At 26.7% G+C, this 25,176-nt stretch overlaps 1 protein-coding gene across 4 annotated transcripts in view; it reads right to left on the bottom strand.

Annotated features, from left to right (window-relative positions):
* The window catches only part of htt (huntingtin), a 145,143-nt gene that overhangs the window by 25,408 nt on the left and 94,559 nt on the right, over positions 1-25,176 (bottom strand). For 2 of the 4 annotated variants that reach the window (XM_067276925.1, XM_067276926.1), the window contains exons 36-44: positions 23,747-24,000; positions 22,404-22,524; positions 20,568-20,687; positions 19,990-20,409; positions 17,790-17,967; positions 12,765-12,836; positions 12,579-12,695; positions 3,826-4,002; positions 1,914-2,005 (exon numbers count right to left, since the gene is read on the bottom strand). In XM_067276925.1, the coding sequence (XP_067133026.1) occupies positions 1,914-2,005; positions 3,826-4,002; positions 12,579-12,695; positions 12,765-12,836; positions 17,790-17,967; positions 19,990-20,409; positions 20,568-20,687; positions 22,404-22,524; positions 23,747-24,000 (1,551 nt within the window). Of the gene's footprint in view, positions 1-1,873; positions 2,006-3,825; positions 4,003-12,578; positions 12,696-12,764; positions 12,837-17,789; positions 17,968-19,989; positions 20,410-20,567; positions 20,688-22,403; positions 22,525-23,746; positions 24,001-25,176 lie in introns of all 4 variants that reach the window. The other 2 variants (XR_010881591.1, XM_067276928.1) reach the window with 2 other exon arrangements.

The following is a 25,176-nucleotide window of genomic DNA, read 5'->3' as shown; positions in this document are numbered from 1 at the left end:
AGAAAACAAACTAAAAATATATCACCTTTAACATGTAAAAATCTTCAATACAATTTACTGTAAAGGAAAAAAGTGTAAGGCATTTTCTGTTGAGATTGAAATGCAAATTAAAAAGGAATATGGGGGCAGAACTCCATTCTTGAAAAACTGCTGTTAAAATAGTTGACCACATTGTAGGAAAAAAAATCAGAAATGAAATATTTACTAAAGCAATAAAAAAATTTTTTTTATAATTTGTGCAACATCAATGAGGTATCAGCAATATCTAAAAATCCAGTAATTGTAATTTTTTTTTAAATTGAAGATTCCAATCTATTGGCAATGATTTTTCTCAATTTAGTCAAGTTAGATGCACAAGATTTAGAGACTATATACAAGAGATTGATGTCAGATTTAGTATTGAATATTTAAAAAAAAATTTAGTTGCATTTTGTTCTGATGGAACAAGTGCCACACGTGGTCATAAATCTGCAATGAGAACTAGTTTTTTCAAAGATTTTCCTATCATAATTTAGCAATTAGTAAATCATTGCCTGCAGCTTGTTTTAGATAATACTATCATAGAAATAAACAAATGAACTATTTCATGACATTCATGAATAAAACCTACTCAATTTTTTCATCAATCAAATAAAAGTCTAATTAGTTTTTTAAAATTTCAAAAGAATTTGGACTAGAGATTATGAAGATTGGTAGAGTTTAAGATTAACATTTACTGTTCGACATGCTTACCGGTAATAATTATTTTTCACCAAGTACACTGATTCTATATTCAAGAATGGCTTTCTCACATTTGCAATAAATTTAACAGTACTGATAGTAAAGAAGTTTTTTGCACTAAATCTTTCTAATGCTCTTCAAACAAGAAACAAATTTAACAAGGGCTGAAAAATTAATTAAAAGGTTCATTTTAGTATTTGAAATGCATGAAAAGTAACCTATGGAAATTTTGAAAAGTTGATGCAATCATAACACCTGACAATTAAAGTATTAAATTTTTCTACAAGAAAAACAAAGATACAGTAGTCTTCCTTGACAAAAACTATTAGTGCAATCATAAAAAATATAAGAAAACCAGATTAATGAATTGTGACCACAAATTCCCAAAAATAATTTGAGAAATAATGCATAGAATAATGTCATTAGGATTCATGAACTGGTAAACATATTCAAACCAAATTCATAGAATACTGACTGTCATTCCTTGTAAGTATGAAGAAAAACTGATTTCAGAAAAATTTTTCTTCATAAAATTAACAATGATTTTTATGAACATGACTTTTTGTATATCAAGTACAATTTTAATAACTTAAAATTGTATATTTTATTCAAAGAATTAAAACAACAGTTTTTATTGCTATTAGTTTTTCCATTAATTAATGTACAAAGTAAAAAATATCTAAATCAATAAATATTAAAGAAAATCACATTGATAACTTTCATCAATAGTAGAAAATAACAAAGCTTGTACAAATAAAATGACTTAGAATGCTGTGTCTGAATATTATTCAAACTGTTAAAACTAAGGAAGATAAATTAAACCTAATACAGGAAACTGTAGCATATAAGCTGACTTTTTAAGCTTATAAAATATCCAATGTACAACTGAGAGAAATACCATATACCAAATCCACACTCCAGTTGTATCCACAATATGTTTGGAGTTGATTAATATGGTGAATGTATGTCTAAACAAAAATTTGAGTTGAAAATTTTGAAATTAACTTATTTGCCATGACAACTTACACACTACAGTTTTAGTATTTAAAAAAAAAAAAAAAAAAAAAAAATCAGACAAACTTTGTTATTTATTTTCATTATATAGATAAACAGGATTGTCTCTATTAACTGAGGTAGTATTGGTCCCGTTTACCTCGTATAATTGAGGGCCTACCATATGTTAATATACTAACTTCTCTAGCTTCTATAGTACTGAGAGGTGTAGCACTCAAAACACCTAATAATGCCATCCAAGTCTCTTCAAACTGCTGTCTGGAAGTCCATCCTAATTTTAAAAAAATATGCAATATTAATGAATTCTGCATAATAAGTTATTAGTTTATAAAAATCTAAAATTGTCAATTTTATTTCATTTCTGATATATAAATTAAATAAAGAAATAACTTCATTCAGAAAAATCATTTTTGATAAATAAAATTATAAAAAAAAAACTTCATATAATTACTGTATTTGTGCACAAATGAGCTTGTTCTTATTTGTGAAAACTACTTGATTTTGTGTTTTTAGAATACACATCCTGCTTTGCTTACAAGAGCATATTCTTGCATATAAGAGCTTGCTCTTATATGCATGGAAATACAGTAATTATATAAACTGTTCTTAAAATATTATCTAAAAGTTTAGCTTTTGTGACTTTATGAGTATATTACAAAAAATTTTGGCAGATGGTTATAAACTATACATGCACAATTTTCCATAAAAATTTCAAGACAATAAACAAACAGTGAACTCATTAGGGTAAATGATTTCTTGTGATCAGAAGAGGGACTGGAAAATCAGAATGAATTAACTGATACTTTAATTCTGAGATAGTATAAAATAAATTTTCATACTATGATTTTTTTGCTTCATTTTTATAAAAATAAAATAACCTATGATTTTGTTATATTTCTGAAATGATTAAAATTGTTGGTAACAATGGACTATTCTTATTTCTTGAATTTTTTAGGAAATGGATTATCTCAAAGCCACACAGAGTTCAATTCATAAATATAAAACATATTTTCTCAATTTTTTCAACACCTTTTTTGGACTTTTCTGATCTCAAAAATTGGAGTGCACATTAGAATCAGGCATAAAGTAAACTTAATGCAGCTTCATTTGTTCTGCACTCTGCTTGGCAATTTGTATATATGATGTTGTCAGTGTGGACATAGTACACATTACTCCCACTATTTGAATTTTAATATTGGTTTTGGAACAGTTTTTCTTTTTAGATTACAGCAAGCCAGTGAATGATGTACAGCAGATGAGTCTCTTATAAGCTATGTTTAAGTAGAGACTTATTCACTATGATGAAGAATATGTATATAGATCTAGTCAGTGATATCAAAGTGAAAGCTTACTGTTGAAACATTAATCATACAGTAATTTTGACTGTAATTTTGTATTAGTTTGCAGATCCTCTATATCTGATAATTAAGTCATAAATGAATACATTTGGAAATGTGGACATGATGAAGCACTAAATATGAAAATAAAATACTTTTCAAAAATTTATTTCATTATTATTATTATTATGTGTTTATTATTGTTTTATTTTTGAGTTTTGACATTACAAAACTTAGGCATGCATTAAATTTGATGGTGCATTGGAATCAGTAAAACATGGTATTAGATGTACTCATTCATAGTTTATTTATTTATATGTATTATGTATATAGAAAAATTTTTTGAAAAAAAAATTCAAATTAAAAATTTGCACTTCTATCAAATTTAACTGAGTTTAATTTAAATGGAAGTTTTCCTACCCTAATAAGATATTTTAGCATTTTTCTTTTAGCTCTATTGTTCAACTTTAGAACATTTGACTTTTGTACACATTGTTAGGAATTCAATCCAAAATGTCAGGGATTGCTGTATATAGATTTTATTAATGCATTGCATAAAATGTACTAAATTGCAAAAATTAATTAGTCAAAACAAAGAATTTTTTCCAAATAGATTAAAACAACAACATATAGGAAATATAATAAGCATTTTAAAAGCTTATTATACTTTTAAAAGCATTTTATTTTCATATTTAAACTGTTGTAATTATACAAGTTCTTAATTAAAATTAAACCTCTTATTTAAAATAATTACCTAGAAGATTCACACGGTAGATATATTGTTTTAGAACATCTCTCTCTTGCAAATATTCTCCAGGAGGAGGTGGAACTATTGTTTTATAGTCACCATCTAATTCTGGAGTCCAACCTAACTGCCATAAAATGGGAGGAGTTCGAGTGAAACTATTCACCAAAGGCAACCTTGCTAGACCTTATTAATATAAAATAAAAATAAAATTAAAAACTTATGTTAATAAATTACATAAAAATTATTGTTAAATGTTATCTTTAATGACAACTAAAAAGCCAGGACTCATTGATTTATTTAATTTTTTGGCACTATTGTAAATGCAAAACTGAATTATAAAATAAAAATAGTTTATAATTTCTTAATTTCTGGTTAATTTTGTTTGATTATTTTATATACATATATTTTTATTATATTAGAGTATGATTTATTATTATATGGTTTTTTTAAATTAATGTATATTAAAGCTAATTTTAATTTTTTCGTATGATATACTATTGTTTTACAAATGTTTTTTACTATTATTCCCTCTTCAAACTTAACAAAAGGAATAATTTGATCAAACGGCTTTGCTATGGAGGCAAAGTCAACAGTGGAACACATTCAAAGTGACAAATTAATTACTGATCACACATTGAATGATATAAACATATTTCAGAAACTTAAAAATATGTTAAATAACAATTCAATTTATAAGCCTGTAGTAATTTTTTTAAAGTTTTCTTGGAAGTGTTACATTACTTTCATGTTGTAAACGGCATGTTATCGACATTTATCACATCACTCTTTAGATTCCTCCTATAAATCCAGAGTTTTTGATTATATTAATGTTCCCCATCTATTATGAATTTTCTCAAATAGTTCTATTTTGTATCAAATTATCCTCATAATCTTCTTTATTGCCATTTCAGGTAGGAAGTACAACATACCACTGTATCAGTAATGTTTATGCTTTACTATTATATCTTTCTCTTAATAATAATCTTATAATTTCTTAAGAATATCATTTAGAAGTTATAAACTTAAGGAACTTGTAGAAGAAAGTGGAGACGGATAGAGAATTCCAGTAGAAGACACTAGCAAGAGTAACTGACTGAAATACATTAATGATTGCTTAGAGCAGGGATGTCCAACCTTCTTTCATAATGGGCCAAATTAGAAATTTAGATATATTCCATGGGCCAAAAAGATACTTTATATAAATATATGCTTTTAAAAAATTCAAAATGTGAACATTAAATTTTAATAACAAATATATATAATTACATTACATACCGTATTATTGACAGTAAAAAAAGTATACTCACACAAAATAAAAATAAATTCACTGAGCTTTTTGACATTGCCTTCTTTTATAATATTGCCAATGTCTGCTTTTATAGTATTAGTCTTAATTCTAAAAATGTTAGTTAAATGGGAATCACTCAATCTATTTCTTTCAGCAGTTTTAATGTTTTTCATGCACAAAAAGAATTGTTCACAACAGTATGTTATGCATGTGGAGTAGTACTGTTTTCTTGCACCAATTACATCATCAAAGTGTATCCAGTGAAACAAGAATAATTTTTACAATGTACTTTACCAAAATCAATGAAAATGTTCTTAAAAAATTTAGGGTGCAGTGGGCCTCATAAAAATATTAAGTGGGTCGCAGTGCGGTCTGCGGGTTGGACACCCCTGGGTTAGAGGAAAGTTTAGATCTTCAAGAGAAAGCATATCAGAACACAAACATAATATCCAATATGTTTACATTGGATATATTTGATAAAATTATATTTATCACACATATATTTATATGGCACTTTTGATAGAAAATACATGGAATTTTCTATCAAAAATGGCAACAAACAAGAATATGAGAATACTTTGAAACAAACTGTAGAGTACTTAAGAAAAATTCATATCAAGGAGAACATTCATATTGCCAAAAAACTGGATTTTTAGGATCCTAAACATTATGATGCTAAACATATAAAAGGCTACATAGCCAATAATAGTAAAAACGTTTCCAAATGCTTGTAAATACCACATATCCAAGAAACAAATTATGTAAATTAAATTTTATTTAATTATCATTAATTTATTTGTTTTAATTTTTTGAAAATGCTTCTTATTATGAGATATTTGATCAGTTATTTATCACTGTATGTATGTTTCTTTGTTGATTTTGTTTTCAAAACAATGCAATTTAGTTAAATTTTTCCCACTTAAAACTTGTTATTGAAATTAAGTGATAACTGAAAACATTTGCAGAATTTTTTTTTAATTTCAATTAAGATAGCTATTTATATAATTAATCTAATTATATAATTACACATGTAAATTATTCATTAATTGTTAAAATAATTCCACAACTTATATCTGGTTTATATCTGATAATAATGCAACAGTCTATACTGAAATGTATTAAGTTCTGAAGTGTTCACTTCATGGATGTTTTTACTTTTAAAAATTTTCATAAATCCTTTTTATGTTTTAAGAGTCCAAAAAACAAATATGTCTTTTCCATAGAAGTATAGTTTAAAATTATTAATTATGGAATAAGTTTAATAAATACATTATTATAAAGTAATAAAAGTTTGGGATTAGAAAGTTTTAAAAATATTTTTATTTATTCAGGGCTTAAAGCAGTCATGGCAATAAAAAAAAGTGAGAAAAGAGAGTTCACACTGAAAAAAAGCTAAAAAAGCTAATAGTGTTAAAATGAACGAAAACAGGCGTTATTAAAAAAACACACAAACGCACACATATTTTGTATCAATAACATTGCATATGATATTAGATTGATTATTAAGTGGACTGATAAGATTAAATATGAAAATAGTTAGGCTGAGTTTATACTCCAGAAAAGTGACCAGTAAGACTGCATTAAGCCAGAACAGGCCCGCATTAAGTTTTCATGTGCCCCATACAGAATTCCCACCGTTACACAGCAAAGCAAATGGAATAGTAACATAACTACCAGAATGTGTTTCCATATAACATGCCAAATTTCAAATGCCATTTATTTCAAGGTACATTTTTTGATTTCTTCATAAAAAAAATGTAATTAAAGAAGAAAAAAAACAACTTCTGGCAGAATCAGTGGGTTGCATGTTCATTATATAGCAGGGGTGGGCAAGCAAAAGTTCAGTGGGAGCCGAAATGTAGGTTTTGCAAAATGCATGGGAGCCGCAGTTCTGTACTTTTTTACTCTGTACTGCAGTTCTGTACCTTGATTTTATTATATAATATAAAACAAGTATTGAATTTTTTTAATAAACATATTTTCACAAAATTGTGGAAATAAAACTGTAAAAATAATAATAAAAGGCAGAAATTAACACTTTCAGCAAGAGCCACATAAAACTCAAAAATGCGACTCCGAGACCGCATGCGGCTCTCGGAGTCGCATTTGCCCATGTCTGTTATATAGCAATACCACTAGTAATTGTGACCCAATCATTTATTTGGTAATTTTATCAATATTTTTTAAATGATTAAAAATAAAATTACAGAATTCATTACTGGTAATACTAGTCTCACAAATCTATTCCCCTGAATACAATAAAACAATTTGTTAGTCATTCGACCCACAACTGACAGAGAAGAGAGTTTATGAAAACAATGTAATTAAACATTTAGCAGTTTGTTGTCCTTCACAGTGGGGAACCGGCAGAGTCTATTACTTTTATGGGAGAAAATATACAAAGCTTTCTACTACCCTGAAGTTGAAAAATAATACAATCCCATGAAATTTAACAAATCTGACGTTAATAAGTAAATGATGAAATTATTTACAGAGAGTTGATATTTGATAAGTTTAGTTTTTTGCTCTTATAGAACAAATTACAGAAATTATAAATAAAAATCTCATTTTTTAAAAATTAAAATCATAAAATTTCGCTTACAAAAGATCGAGATGGAACGCACGCTTTTTATTTTTATAATCGCTTTGTTTTATTAGACACAGATATTATTCTTATATAGATTTATTAATTATAATAAACATACATTATGTATAAAATTACATTAAAATAACACTGTAATTAACGTCTGAAATGAAAAAGTAATTGAATCGAGTCTCGCCTCCATATTAATTAACGCGCATTGGTGTAGCCAGAGTTTGTTATGGGGGGCCTAGAGGCTGTAATTTTCTGGGGACCCGCTCTGTGGCTCCATCTGGAAACCCCTCACGCCACGCGACCTCACCCGGGCTTTGCAGGACACCACCATCGGCACCCTGATGGATTCCTGGTCAGCGGTGCTCCGCAACAAAGGCCAGGACCACCTACGCCCTTTCGCCCCCTGGAGGTACAGTTGCGCGTCATCTCGCCACGCGGAGACGCTTTTGGCCCGGCTCCGGACCGAGACGGCCCCGTTACATGCTTTCCTTTACTCACGGCATCTACACGACTCCCCGGGGTGCCCCCATTGTGGCGCAGCGGAAACTACACTTCATTACTGGCTACATTGCCCCAAATACACTATAGCCCACAAGGACCTAGGCAACACGATGACCCTAAACATGTCTCTGGTGCGCACGCTGACACCTATCTACTGGCCGCCGGCCTCCATCACTCCTAGTCAACACGTGGCGGCGCTGGAGCGCTACATTAGCCTCACTAGCCGTTTCGCTTAGCAACTGGCAACGTCGGTCGGAGAAAGAGCCGCAAAGGCTATAATCTCCATATTAAATTGAATAAGAAGAAGAAGAATTTTCTGGGGAGGGGCACCAGGTTAACTGGGGGGGCGTGCCCACCCATGCCCCTTCCTGGTTACGCCCATGTTAACGCGCCACAGTAATTAATTGATCACGTTGCATCAAATTAAATAATTTATAAAAATTAAAATAATAAATACGTTTATAAAATAATTGGCTGTATCTGTTCGCAATGATAATGTAAAACACACTGTACTTATAGTTTAGCATTTCCGATATTTAATTTATTTTTGAATTTTAAAATATAAGAAAAACAATTTTTTAAATAAAGTTTTACGCATTGATATCTGCAACTTTAGATAATACAAGGATATAAGAATCCATCAAAAAAGTTAGTTAATAATAATTAAAATCGAGAAAAAATATAAGTTTCTTTCGAGGTAAGGAAACTTGTAAAAAGTCAGGTATGCGATCACGTGACGCCCATCTCCCCACTTTGCGTAACCAAACGGTCGAAGTTGAAATAAAACCCCAGCAGAAGTAAAAACGAACATCGGCGCATGTATAGGACAATAAACTTGAACGGGAGCGAAGATGAGACATGACACCATGTAATTTATGCTAATTACTTTCTAATATTAAAAAATTAAAATCTTCAATAAATTATAATTAAATTAATTTTTTGACTGAGTTCGACTAGAAGCATATCGAAAAGCTAGATTAAAGTGAAAATAGCAGTTTTTCGATGCTAAATATTTACAAATTAATTTTTTAATTTGGTGCCGGATTGACCGCAGCTGTTCGAATGCGCACGTGCGTGACGAGTTTTATAGTTTCTGTCGAAATGGAAAATGAAGGACACCGTTAGAATGCAGAAAACCATGGTGCATGCCAAATATATAAGCACCCACTTAAAACCAAACTTTTGTCTTTGTCTAAAGATTGTCTCTACAGAAGTTATTAATATTTAGGATATTAGTTTAAAATCTTGTATTTCCTGGCACGAGATTCGCTCGATCTTTAATTTTACAGAGTGCTAGAAAGATACAAGCTTTGAAACGAGTGTCCTACAACGTTTTATTTAATAATAACAGTAGAAATCAAATTTATTATCGCTCAACAATTATTATTTTTGGTTTTTCTACGGTAGTCAAAAACGAGTAATGTCATCATTTAAGCTAAAGAATAGCAGGCGGTTGGGAAGAAGTTTGCTTAGCAACTTACTTCAGAAAGTAATGGATTCTATACGATTTTCTGTTGCTAAAACATGAGTTTCTACTGTTAGTATTAAATAAAATCTATTTCTTTCTTTTGTCCACTGCGCTTAAATAAATACAAATGCTAAAAATAATGCTGTATAAAAATCACTCTTAACGCTGAACTAGAAGTGTACTTATGTCTTAATGCAGCGTGATTATATCAAAGTGCCGCGGAGATCGGTATTTCACAAGGATACAAGCAAGGAGAACCCACGTGCAAATTCCTACAGCATGTGCAGAGTATCAAGCTTTGGGAAGCTCCTCGTTTTGTTAGTTTATATAAATGTAGTACACTACATGTGTATACGACAGTGCCTTATCATGTCGCGCACGGTCCATAAGGCATATGGGGACGTGCTGGTCGCTATTTCGCTCCTGAGCGCATTTACGAAAAAAAAATTTCACATGGGAAGTGAAAAAAGCTAAAAAAGTGAGTTTTTCTCAGAAAAAGCTAAAAAAGAGAGGAGCTATGAAAAAAAGCTAAAAAAGTAAAAGAGAGTCACTTTAAGCCCTGTTTATTTATCTATTAGAAAACTTTGGAAGAATATTACTGAACTTAGTAGAGTTAAATATAGAACTAAAATGTATATATTTACAATAAATCAAATATGAGAGAAGACAGTCATTTTTAAAAAAGTTTTAGAAATTAAAAAAAAATAACTAATAATTTTTGGTGATAATCATATTAATAATTGAGATAGTGTATATTTAATTAAGCAGAGAGCAAATAATTAACAAAATCTTATTGCTTCTGACTGAAAATTGTATCTGAAGTTTTCTAAATCACAGTTTAATTAAAAAAATAAATGGACAAAATATTTTTTAATCTAAATGTTTATTAAAATGTAGTGTTTTGTATATAATACTTGTGTTATTTAAGTAAATCTTATAAAAAATTAATTTATTTAGAACATTTAAAATTTAAAATAAATAATTTTTATGAACTTTTGACTAAAGTATACTAAAATCAAATAAATAATTAAAATATTTTTTTTACAAATATAGTTATATAACCACTATTTTTAAGACAAGTCCACAATTTTTACACAAGTCCTAGAAAATAATACAATCCTTTTAAATATTCACTTTATAATTTGATGCTTTTTTTAATAGCAAAATGTAAAATAATTATTTTTTTATACATTTTTTAATGTGATAAAATCTGTCTAAAATGACATAAGAAAACAAAATTTTGGCCAGTACTATTGCAAGTTTTTGTTTTATAGAGTAATGTTTTTATTAATACAGAAAAAGTTGAAAAAATGTTATAATTCATATTTAGAATTGTTTTTACTCCAACATAAATGTTTAATGTTTCAAAGATGTATTGAAAACACCAAAACATACATGGTGCAAAGAGGAAAAAAAATCTGTGTAAAAACTCAATACCTTTACAATACATTTTAATTAAGGTTTAGAATTTAGCTAATAAAATAAATTGCACTAATATAAGTGATAAGTAAACAGTAACTCATTACCAACATCTGTTTGTTTGTTTGTGAAGTCTGTATCTAGTTATATGTTGTAAAGTGTTCTAATGTGATATTATGCAGTTTAGTGATTTTTATTACAGAATTTCAGTGCAATCTTATCAGCTTATTCTGAATAGTTTGTTAAATTAGGTTCATTACCATCTTTGTTCATTTTTAATGTTCTGTTTCTGACGTAATATTTTAATATAAAATGTACAGAATCATTACAAATGTTCATTGATATCTACTCCATACAAAAACAAATGTAACTGATATACAATTTAATAAATGTTACTCTACAAACTTATTTGCTGCATTACTGCTTATAAACATATTCTTCAATGACCTCATTAAATGTTTTTTAGTAAGGTAAGTGGAATTGGTAATATGTAACATCATGCTAAAATCACAGATTGATGTATAAACAAATGTTTTGTAGTGTTTTAGTTTTATTTAAGTAAATTTGTTTGAAATTATTTAGATGGACTGAGAATGAGTTAGAATTTTTCTCATAAGAAAAACGAAAAAAAAAATTTTATGATATCTGAATTAATTTCGGGAATTCATTCAGAATAACAGGATAAGATAGACCTTGATCAAATTTTCTTAAATGGGTTTCTGAAAAATTTGTTTGTTTGTATAATGATAATAGTAATTGTAAAATTGGAAACAATATATTGAAAGCTTAAAATTATTTAAATTATACACATGCAACATAAGTAACTTATTAATAGTGTAAATTAGAAAATATTTTACTTTCAGTGTGTCTTAAAAAAAATAAAAATTATAAAGAAATTACAAGATTAACAGAAACAATTTATATGCTAAAAATCAGCTTGAATAAATAAGGAAATTATTATTATTTTTTGGTCCAGAATTTCTGTAAAATAGAAGTTATAAATTTTCCAATATTTTCATTAAAAATTAATTAAATGATTTTTATATGATGATAAAAATTTAATTAACAAAAACTTATAAATATTTATTTTAATTTATACTTAATTCATTAGCTGACATATCATAGAATATATAATCAAAGAAATAACTAAATCGCTATTTAGATGTTGATGCAATATTGACAACTTTTCCTTATTTAAATTTATAAATTACAATCAAAAATCAGAAATAATTAACAAATTTCTGTAACAACTTTACACTTGCTGGGAAATATTTATTTATATCATCACAAATGTTTTCAACCAAAATTCTGTAGGCCATTATCAGGTGTAATACTGTATCTAATTTTTAAAATGAAACATTTTAAATATTGTTCAGATGTAAATAAATAATTCTCAACATGCATAAAGTTACAAAAAATTTATAAATTATTTAAATTTTACAGTCAAATTCGCAAAACTACAAATAAATAAAGTATATGTATATTACCAATTATAACACTTTTTAGAGGTTCAGCTATAAACTCTGAAACACCTTTAATATTGCCATCATTATCTTCTAACCATTTAACTAATTCAGACATTTGGATGCAAGCTTGTTGAGCTACTTTAATAAAATAAAAATAAAAATTTAGTTTTAAAAAAAATAGTTCACAGTAAAAGCAATTTATATTACCTATATCATCATTGTTATCACTCTGAGAAAATTTTTGGAATGGCACAGAAGGAAGATCTTCTTTTCTTTGTACTGCAAGATAGCACAAAATTCTATAAAGAATCTGTCAATTTTTAATTATGCAAACCAGTTAGTTCAACAAAAAAATTAATTGTAGAATATAACTAAACTAAAAAGTTGAAAATAGCACATTTTATTTATATTTCTGCTAAAGAAAAAAATAAAATAAATATCTCAAAAAGCTGATTAATAAATATAATAATCTATTTTTCTTTTTGCTAAATTTCTTTTACAATAAACTAAAATGCATCATAAATAAGAAGAGTGGAATGTTTTGTGATAGTAATACACACACACACACACACACACATTTAATTTTAAAAATTTTACTTTTGCCTAAACTAGAGAAATCCAAAAGAAATGTTTAAAGAAATGAAGTAACTTTATATTAGTTAATATAAATTTTAAAAACTTATGATAAAAAATGAATAATAAATAATATTTAGCAAATTAAAATTTTTTTACTATTATGAAAATGCTCTTTCAGTAAAAAGTTACAATAGAATACAATTATTATAATTATCAGTATTATGCTATTTCAATAAATAAAAATAATAATAACTAAATAAAACTGTGTGCTAGGCACATTCTTCATGTGTATCAATTCTGACACAAGCTAAGGATTCAATTTCTATTAAAAACTATACATATATTGATTTAGCAATGAAGTACTTAAACAAAATTATTAGATTAATTGATTAGTGAATGTGAGGCATCAGTATGATGTTGAACTACATGGCCAACCACAATTATGCCTGTAATGGGTTGTTGACCTGATCTGTAATGAAGTTGGTCAGCATGATGAATGAGAAACTGTCCTAACCATACTACACATGATAAATAATGACTCTGGACTGTGTTTGAGTTTGATTATCCATAGTATTAACAAGTACTAGCTTGATGGTGGCTTGCACCTGAGGTGAAACCAATTTTTGCCACCTACGTTTCCAGAACAGTTGCCAACAGAGAGCACTTCTAGCTCTGGAATTCTTGTATGAACTATTTGTAAATAACTTTAAGTACATTTACTGAACTTTATTACCGTATTTTATGGACTATAAGATGCACTTTTTTCTTCGAAAAATTGCCTCCAAAATTCAGGTGCGTCTTATAGTCCGTAGCGTCTTACAGGTATTTTTTTTTTAAAATTGTTTAAAAATTAAGGTGCGTCTTATAGTCCATAGCGTCTTATAGTCCGTAAAATACGGTATATTCAGCTTATTGTTTTTATTATTTATTTATTTTTTCTTTTGAACATTTTTGAACACTCACTTAGCATATGCCATGCTGTAAGGTGTTGACACCTTATAGTATGGTTATTTAGCTGACATAAGCTAAATAGTTTTTATTGGTTTATTTAGAAAGTTCATAGAGATTTTTAAGAGAAATAAAAGAAACTGTTTTAAGACTAAAAATATACTTTTATTCCATTATGTATGTGCCATTGTTTTTAATGATGTGTTGCCATCTATGGGGGGGAGCTTCACAATACCCTTTTCATAAAACTTTCCAGTGTTTCCCAAGAAAAACTGATCCACATGGTTTTTGCAAGCTTCCAAAGTATCAAAGTTTTTATCACGAAAGGAATTTTGCAAAGAACGGAACAAATGGTAGTCCGACGGGGCAAGATCGAGTGAGTAAGGGAGGTGGAGTAAAACATCCCAGCCTAGTTCCAATAATTTTTGGCGTGTTCATAAAGACATGTGCAGTCTGGCATTATCTTGATGAAACACAATGCCTTTTATATTGGCCAGTTCCAGATGATTTTCTTTAATTGCCATGTTCAGTTTATCTAATTGGGAACAATACTTAACAGAATCAATTGTTTGATTCTGTAGAAGCAGCTCGTAGTACAGGATTCCTTTCCAATCCCACCAGATGGTGAGCATGACCTTCTTTGAATGAAGACTGACCTTTGGAATTTTTAATGGTGGTTCATTTTTCTTACCCCATGATCGTTTTCAGCTGATGTTGTTATAAACAATCCACTTTTCATCACCTGTCACTAAACACTTCAGAAAAGGGTCATTTTCATTTCGTCTTTCATGAGAATCATAAATGGAGATATGATCCAGTAAGTTCTTTTCCGTTAAGTCATGAGGTATCCAAATGTTGTAATGTTTCACGTATCCGAGCTCCTTTAGATGTTGAAATACAGTACTGTTTGATGACTTCACCATGTTTGCAATCTCTCGAGTTGTGTAATGAGGGTTTTCATCCAATAATGCTTTGATCTGGTCCTCTTAAATAACGGGAAGTCTTCCTGAATGGGGAGCATCTTTAAGGCTGAAATTATCCACTTCAAATTTTGCAAACCACTTTCGAACAGTTGATTCTGCTACAGTGCTCCCACCATAAACATCAAATATTTTTTTTTGCATTTTTGCCTTTACAATAAAAAAAAGAAACAAGTGTCGATAATGCACATTATTCACATCCATTTTTGCAACAAGACAAATTAAACAATATTTGAATAATCTTAACAGTTTTTTTTATAACACGTCTCAAAATCATTTATCGTAATATTCATTGGTTTGTATAATTCTAATAATTTTCGCGTCAATCAGTGTCTCAACTGTCAGCTATCAAAAATCGCTACAAACTTTCTAAACAACCCAATATATTTTATAACTCAATTATTTTTGTTAATTACAAAGATTAAAAAACTAATGTTAAAAATTTTTTATTGTTATTTATAATGACTTAATGAATTGTTATTTTCATTAATATATTAATAATTCTTAAATTTCTGTTTATACCAAAACACTAAACAGTTTAAATGTAAATACAAAATGTTTTTATACTTAAATTATATCTGAATACAAAACTACTTTTATGAGATTGCTGATAGGGGAGAGAAAGGGGATATTAACTCCACAATTTTGTCAACGTGAATGAGGGATGTGTGCATAATGTGTGTGGGTGGTGATACCAAGAGAATGAGGGATGTGTGCATAGTGTGTGTGGGTGGTGACACCAAGACAGGTCACTTTTACAAAACAAGCCGTTTATTTGAAAAGTACATGATACTTACACAATTCTAGTCAAGAACTTCTCAGGTGAAAAACAAAATGTGGAAAGTTCAGTCTATGATTCATATTGTTGGTTATCCAATAGCAATCTGATGGAGTTTTGATAGTGATTGGATGATCCCAGAGCAGACTAGTCGGAAGTCAGCTATAGTGGTCAGCAGAATGATGATGAAGTCATAGGCAAGAGGAGTACTGACACAGAGGACAAATGGGAGGAGCACAGGAGAACCAGTGCTCCTTGTCCTTAAATTGAAATTTTTAAAGTATTTTATCCTCAAAATTCTTTATTTGATTAATCCCAAATTTCTCTCACCACCTCCAATTGGTCACTTTTCTGATTCCAGCCAAAATTAGATGACCAGAAAGGGGTTAGGAAAGATCGCTCTCCATTAATCAATTTGATATCTTCATCTGACTTTGTCCAAAAGTGTTAACTAAACTTTGAAACTTTTGCTTGTATCTTACACAGTGATATTTTCTTTTCTGACATCTAAGAATTTTTTTATATCTTTATTAAATAAAATGCAATGGTTTTCCTTTGAAAGAAATGTTTCATTTCTTCAGTTTTTCCAAATTTTGTCATCTCTACAAGTGTCAGAGTCAAAGCTCAATTTTTCCAATTGACATTCTAAACATTCCAACCTGTTAGTTTGCATCAACCTGTGATCACAGAGACCAATTGTACTTTGTTTATTTCATACCTTTGTGACAGATCTATTTTATACATTTTTATTAACAAAATATTTTTTTCAAATGAAGTGAATTTTTGTACACTTAATGAGGGATTTGGACTTTAACTGGGACCTCACATTTTATCTATAAAGCATGTTTATAGATAAAGTGTGAGGTCCTGGTTTACAAACTTCATATGATTCATGCATTTTTAATCAACTACATCCTTAAAAAATTATATAAGTATATTAAACAACCTGAAGCCCTATATATATATATAGATACATAACCAGATGATCGTTTGCTACGTAAAAAAATTATATTAATGTGGCAACAGAATTAAAATAATAAATATTTTGGTAAAAAGTAGAATAATGACAATGCAGTTTCTATAATAGTTTTTTTTTTTGTTTTTTTGTTATATTTAAGATATTTAGCATGAAGTTGAACAATGACAACTTTTATTTTCATTTGCCACAAATTATCAACACAGTCATCATCACAAATTTTGTTGTATTATTAAAAATAAAGCATAAGGTATAAATTTGCATGATTATTTCAATTTCAAACATTATATTTAGTTTTATTTTTTCAAATACAGTAGAGCATCGATTATCTGACCCCCGATCAACCGTCACATCAATTAACCGACCACATTCTAGTCGGAAAATTCAAATGTCCACTAGTGATGTGGAGCTACAAAATTTGGCTATGTCTTGGCTACTTTAATATTATTTTTGTTAAATTTTTGCTTTTTCTAGCTAGACTATGAACACTGGCTAGACCATGAAAGGGAGGCCAGCATTTAAACCAGGCTTAATTTTCTATTTTTTCTTTATTTCTGTATTTATTTTGTGCAAAATAAAGAAATAATTTAACAATGATTATTATTTTTTAAAAAAATTTTGTTAGGCTTAACATTGATGAAAATTCAATGTGAAGTAAGTTAATAGCGATATACTAATACGCTTATTACATGGTATATACTAATGTACTAATACACTATACTAATAATGTATTTTTTCATACTTTTCGGTTATCCGTTTTTTTCAGTTATCCAACCAACCTCAGTCCCCAATTGAGTCGGATAATCAATGCTCTACTGTATATGTCTTTTAAAAATATAAAATTTATCTAACAAAAACTTCTCTGCAATTTTTATGTATAAAAAAAACTATTAAAAAGCAAACAAAAGATATGCATAACTATAAAGATTTTAAATAATGATTTGAATGAAAAATAGATCAAACAATACACTTACAATGTTTTACAAGATGATAAACTGAAGAAACTGCAGAAGATATCCAAGTAATATGACTAGAAAGACCAATCACAAATGATACATTAGTATCTTTTAAAGCTGCTTCCATTATTTTCATTGATAAATACTGATATTCAGGGGATATCCTTTGATTTGATTCTAGCATCCATCTAATTGCCTAATAAAAATTTAATAAATACTAAGACTGTAATTTCAGGTATTTTCAATATTCTATACAACACTTTAACTAAATTTTTAAAATTAAATTTAAAGATAACTCCACACATTCAATAGTTACTGATTACCAAATAACTGCATATTGCCCAATATTTGCTGAAGTGTTTTTCATTTGGCAAGCACTTATGTACACACACAATTATTTGGCAAGCTTTGGTTCATTGTGAAAATAAGGAATGGGAAACAGTAAATACTGAATATTTGAGAAGTCACAAGTAAATCCACAGTACTCTGTATTGACCAAATGTTTGTTGAATACTGAATGTGTGGAGCCACCAAATGAAATCACAGGTAAATCTAACAAATTTGCAATAAAATTTTCAAAGAATTTAAAAATCTTAAACAAATATATAAATATGTTATAGCTATTAGTACTGTATCTATGTATAAATAAAAAATTTGCTAAAACTGATTGATAGTTAGAATTTGTTTAGGTTTCTTATTGCAATTTGTTAAAATTTTAAATGATTAAATAAATTTATCTATCAAATGAATAATTTAAGTAAGATTCAAAGATTTGAATTTCTTATTTAAATGAACTAATTATGTTATTATCCAAGCATCCTAAGATGAAATTCAGTTTTATGAATGTTTCTGGTTACATATTACTTTGGATATATATAATTATTACTGATCATTATTGATTTGATTATGTTAATAATCATTAACATGATCATAATCAGAAACTGAATTATGACTACGTGTTATGATGACTATTATGACTATTATACTGTATTATGACTATGTTACGTGTGCTTTTATGATCATAATCAATCATAAAATAAATCATTATATTATAAGAAACTAAATAATAGAGATTTGTTACTGATTATAATTTATATATCAACATTACAACTGTATTAACATATCAGAATCATAATCACATGGAAAGAATTCAAACTTCAAACATTAACCTGTTTTATATAATAAAAAAAAAACCTGAAAAATTTTTATACAAAAAGGAAAATATTAATAATAATTACTATTATTGTTTCTCTAATTGGTTTCTTTCAGTATAGACATTCTCTGATTTCTCTTGTAACAACAACAAATTTAATCAGAGAAAAGTTTATTTAAAATTTTACAATGTATAATTTCTTAAATTATTTCAACAATCATTATAAAAATAATTTCATTAAAATTTAAATAATAAGTGTGTTTTGTTAAAATTAAAGTAGTAAACATAATTAACAATAAAAAATAACACCATATATGATGTCATTTATATCATATGATGTGATTTTATTTAAATAATATTCTGTTATTAAATGAAAACTAATTACTACTTAAAAATCAAATTTCTTTATTTTACTTTATTTTTCTTGAACTAGTTAACTTTAAAAAAACTAATTTATCACATTTATTTTTGTTTTATAATACAGATATTTTATCTTTAATTTACAGAAAATTTGTATAAAATTTAGTGTGTATTAACTGTATTAGCTACATGATAAATATTCATAAAGTATAAATACATGTTTTTATTTCACCTATATTTTATTAAATTAAACTATTTTGGAAAAAATATTAAATAATAAAAAAGTTAGAGATCTACACATTTATGGTTAAATAAATATTTTTATTGTAAAGCTCTTTTTAAACAAGATTTCTAGTTATTTATAGTTAACAGAACTAAAATACTTCATATATGGCTTTCTGAAAAAAGTCACATTTGAAAAAATTATTCATGTGTAAAAAAGTGAATTTTTAACATTTTTTATAATTTGTCGGAAAAGTGATTTCTACCAGACAGACTAATTTTAATCAAGAGTTTAGCTTGTTCATCTCTAGTTATTTACATCTAGTATTAAATAACAGCAATCTGATGTGTGTGTGTTTTTGCTAGACACACAAAACTGATTATTATAAATTATTTGGTACCTTGAGATTATTATATATTGTAATTTTAATAATATCTTATAAATATATTATATTTCACATTAAATAATATAATGAAACTTACTTCTGTGCTTAAAATACTAAATCTAGCAATATCTTCTAAAGAATCGACAGGAACTTCTTGATGTTCTGGCAACTGAGAGAGAGTCTCTAAATAATATGTTACAACTGGAATTAGTTGGAAGAGAATATCCAAAAATGCATTGTCACTGAATATGCCAATTAACTGGCTATGATGTTTAGTTAATTTTTGCTTGTTTCCATTATAATGAAATAAAAATGCTTGATGAGGTTGTGGAAGGAGTCCTGTTAAATGAGTAATGTGTTGTAACAATGTAGTTTTCGCAGCAATATACATAGGACATTCTGTGCTTTCAGCTATAACTGTTCTTGAATTAATAACTGGTGATCCTTTAGTATGAGAAGAAACAGTTATTTGAATTGCTAATTCTAAGCAATACTCCAAAACTGGAATATGAAATTCCTAAAAATATTTAAAAGAATCAAAGAAAAATTTATTTTAAATTAAGTTATTAATTTATATATTTTTTAAATAAATAATATTACATCTAATAACATATATTTAATTTAAAACTAAAAATTAAACAAACCACTTTGAAATATCAAAATGTTAAATTCTACCTTTGCTGTCATGACAGACAATGCATCCTCATAACTAAGTTTAGATAAAAGTTGAGCACATTCTTGAAGTGATGGACTAACAGAAAAACATTGTTCTCTTACCCAATTCAAATACCATTCCTACAGAAAAATAATATAATAAAAGATATCATTTTAACAACGATATTTTGAAAAAATTTGTTTATAAATTTTATATGTAATGAAAGTTATGTATGCATGTTGTAAGTACAATTAATTTCAATCTCTTTTAGACAAGTTTAATGCATAAAGATATATAAACTATAAGTTATGTCCTTAATTAACAAAAATATCTCAAGTTCTGGATGAAGCTCTGTTAAAACAGTCAAAACAATGTTACATTCCAGGCAGGCAATTCATTTTTTTGAATGTAATAATCATATGTAGAACAGACAACTATATTTGGAGTCCTAATTAGTAACTAACAAAATAATATCAAAAATATTTTTTATTTTAAAATTATTTTTTAAGTTCCTAATGTAATAGGCATTGGTATATAATAATTTCAAATAAAAATTTTAATCATTTGATCTAAATAGTAAGTGAATGTCTATTGAGTTTTACACATTTTGTTAGAATTCTTATTTGATAAAATTATAGGGAATTATTATTAATAAATAATAAATTAAAAATAGTTTTAAATGCTTCAAATTTCTTTTTATCTAAACATTTTTATTATATAAATATACAATTTGTAAAATTCAAATCATACATTATTTACACATTATTTTATATAGATCCACCTTCTAAATAACATATTTCTATTCTAATCCATTCCATTATCCATGAATTTAATATAACTGTATTTAGTCAGTTACTTATTCAATTAACATGATTAATTCTAGATTTTCATTTGTCAGAAAGACATTGAAATTATCTTCCCTCACTGCAATTCTCCATTAAATTTAAATTGTTTATAAAATATCTGTTGCCTGTGATTCAAATCAAGCACAAGAGATAATTTTAAAATTCTATTCATCTAATATATTTAGTTTTAATCTGACTTTAACCTCAGTCTTAAACCTATTATCATCAGTCTTGTACTTATTGTTTCTTAATATGTTTCATAAATTTTGTTTTATTAACATGACTTTTTTCATTTTATATTATGCAAATGATTTTGCTACAGGTCAATAATTAACCCGTAAAAGTTTGTATCAATCTTGTAACTACACATTTTTGTTATTAAAATTATGCTATATTTTCCAATTATTTATATAAAATAAAAAGAATTTATGCATCTTGAAATTTATCTTTCAGAAGAATTCATAAATAAAAATGTGATAATCCATTTAAAAAAATTGAAATAATTTGTTTTATTAATTTCAATATAATACTTGAAAAATGTATTAGTTATCAGAAATAAACTTATTATCAGAAATATTGTGATTTGAAAAATTTATCGTAGATTAATATATCTTATATTTAACTTTCTGAAATATTTTTGTGAAACTAAATGACACTGAAAAAAAACAATGCAAATGCCAATATGATATAAATGTAATAAATTTTAACAATTTTATTACAAGTTTTAATGGTATCTTTTATAATTACTTAGATACTATTTTTTTAAAACAGTTTACTTAAATTTCCAGAAAAATTATTGTGTGTTAATAACTGAAACCCATATTTAATTTGTTATAAAAAAAAATGTTTATTTGCTATGATCATATTTTTGAGTGTAATGTTTTCCATTTCTCTTTATATTTCTTTATAACATAACAGTAAAAACATATTGCATACATTTTACCAAAAACATTAAATTCTTTGTTACATTATACAGAATTTTAGTTTAATTTTATAATGTATATTACCTACCTTATTTACAACAACATCTTTTAATTTAGTGGTCTGTATTCCCAGAGGTGTTTCTACTGGAACAGATTCGGGTTTCAGTAAAATTTTTATTCTTTCCAATAATGATACTAATCGACGATGTCTGAAATCATTATTTTATAGTTTAATCATTTTATATCAATTTTCAATTATTTAAATCATTAGACTAGTTTAATTTTCAATCAAAAACATAAAAAAACTAATTGAGTAATATATGTGTGATTCATAGTTTTTTCCTGCATTTTAAGATATAAAAAAATTTTTGCTTTATAGTTTATTCATTATAATGCTTATGTTTATAATTGTCAGCAATAATATTTTTTATGTCTGTCAATTTTAATATTAAAAGTTATGTATTAATAATTTATATCTAATACAATTATTATTATTCACTTAATAATCAATTATCATCATAAAAATATATCTGCTTGTTATTTCTGTTTTCTGATTTTTTTTTTTTAGTTTTTAATAGAAATCTCATGCAATTTGTTTATATATTTAAGCATCAGCAGTATTTTTGAGAATTCACTTAATACAGAAAATTTATTTTAATGTAAATATGCAGTTATATGCCAGTAATAATACATATTTTACTTGTAGTACAATAAGATTAGATTAAAAATGAATGCCTAATATTGTAGAATTTGAAACCTGCTTTAAATCAGATTATACAATGCATTTTATCATTGTAACTTTTATACAATTTAATTCTGTATTTTTAGTGTGAATAACTTAATATTACATACTCTTCTATCAAACAATTAAAATCAATAAATCAGAAAAATAAAACAAATGCACTTATATTATTTTCTTAAAAATATTTAATAAAAAATCATTGTGATTGTTATATATTATTTTAAAACATTTCAATAAAATTACTTTTCTTTTATCAAATATATTTATTTCAATTATTTTCTGTAAAACTTAACTTTTTAAATTTTTTATTATTTTTGAATACACATCAAATATTCCAAGGCAAGCATTTAAAGTGTTATTTGCAAAAATTTCAACAGACTTCTTGTTAAAGCAGTTTCATATTATATTAAGATTCAATAACGTGTAAACAAATAATCAACAATTGAAAAAGGGATAGAATTTTCTATGTTTATCACATGGATTTAATTGATATTTTCCCAGGAAAGCTTAAAAAACTTATCATTTGGCCATCAATTGAATCATATATACATACTTATTTAAATCACAATAATTCTTATTATTTCTTATAATAATCTTTAATAGAAAAATATATTTTCATTTATAATCAATATAAACAAGAAACAATATTCTAATTTATTTATTAATGTAATTAAAAAATTAAAATTTACCTATTATAAATTTGAGATGATTGTATTATGCTTAGCAATTTTTCAATATCTTCAACTGAAAGTTGTGAAGAAATTGTTTCTGTTGTCTCTGCCAATAATAATTCAAGTCTACAGCAAGCAAGACTATCACAATAACGAGCAGTGGCGAGATGATAGGTAGGTAAAAATTTATTAATAAGTAAATTCAAAAGACTGCCAGACTGAGATGGATGAATGGCTTCAAGGCATCTTAATGTTTTCTTTACAAAATTAGGCTAAAAATAAAATTATTTACATTATTAATATTGTTTAGTTTATGTAAAACTTTGATTCTTTTTTAAATATTTTTCAAAATAATTTCATAACGTCCTATAATATTTCAACCATGAATAATATTTTCTAATTTCTTCAGCAAATGTTTCAATTACTTTGTTACTGATTTGTAATGAAAAAATTCATTTTTTTTTTTTTTTGAAGTCTAAACTGCTTTTGGTAATGATTTAATTTTTGTTGCTTTAGTTTATAGCTCCAATTGAGCTATCTTCAGTTTCAGCTACAAATATTTTATAAACTTCTTGTTTCAACTAAAATATTTGAAGATGGCTCAATTGGAGCTGAAAATATTTTTCAGTAAAATAAAGATTTCATTTCCTTAAAAAGTGGTTGTTATAAAGTTTAAGCAATAATCATGATGCCAAGTTTTTTACAATATAAAGATTAATTTTTGTTAACAATATTTTCTAGACAAGAGCTAAACAGTTCATTTTAAACCTTAACAGCAAATTTCACACATTGACTGCCAAATATGAATCAACTCATAGTTGATGATCTGTTGCTGGATGCCATTTATGAGTTACCTTGTAAGATGCAGTCTTGCCTGTAGTGTCAGAAACAAAAATATTCATAGAAAATAGATGCAAGTAATAGGTAGTGGGCACCTGAAAAACTAAAAAAATAAGTTATGGCACCAAGGAACAGAGTAAATACTCTACTCACTGGTGCTGTAACTTATTTTTAAAAAACAATTTATTTTTCTGTTAATGTTAAATTCATTTTTAAGTTCCTATTCTTTAAATATCATTTACAGAGATTAGTATTAGCACCACATTCTAAATAACTCAATACATTTTAAAAACAAAATAAAAATTTTAGTAAAATCAAATCAAAATAACATAGATTCTGTTACATGCTGAAAATACTGAGACATTTTTTTATTTGAATGTATGTAAAAAAGTTTACTTACATAAACAACAAAAATAATCTTGTTAATTGGTTAGCTTTAATTCATTATTGGTATTAATTAATGTGATGATAATACTTGTTTTAATTTGTACAGTTTCTCAAAATTTGGCACCACTGAAGACATAAAAGCCTAAATTTAGTGTGAGAATCCACAGTGATGAGTCTAATACTTGATTCACCTATTTGCAAAGTCAGAACCTTGGGCCTGC

This window comes from Centruroides vittatus, unplaced genomic scaffold (genome assembly GCF_030686945.1).
Source record: "Centruroides vittatus isolate TY-2023 unplaced genomic scaffold, ASM3068694v2 contig_717, whole genome shotgun sequence".
In the NCBI taxonomy this organism is placed as follows: domain Eukaryota; kingdom Metazoa; phylum Arthropoda; class Arachnida; order Scorpiones; family Buthidae; genus Centruroides; species Centruroides vittatus.
This window is presented reverse-complemented; position numbering and strand designations above follow the sequence as displayed.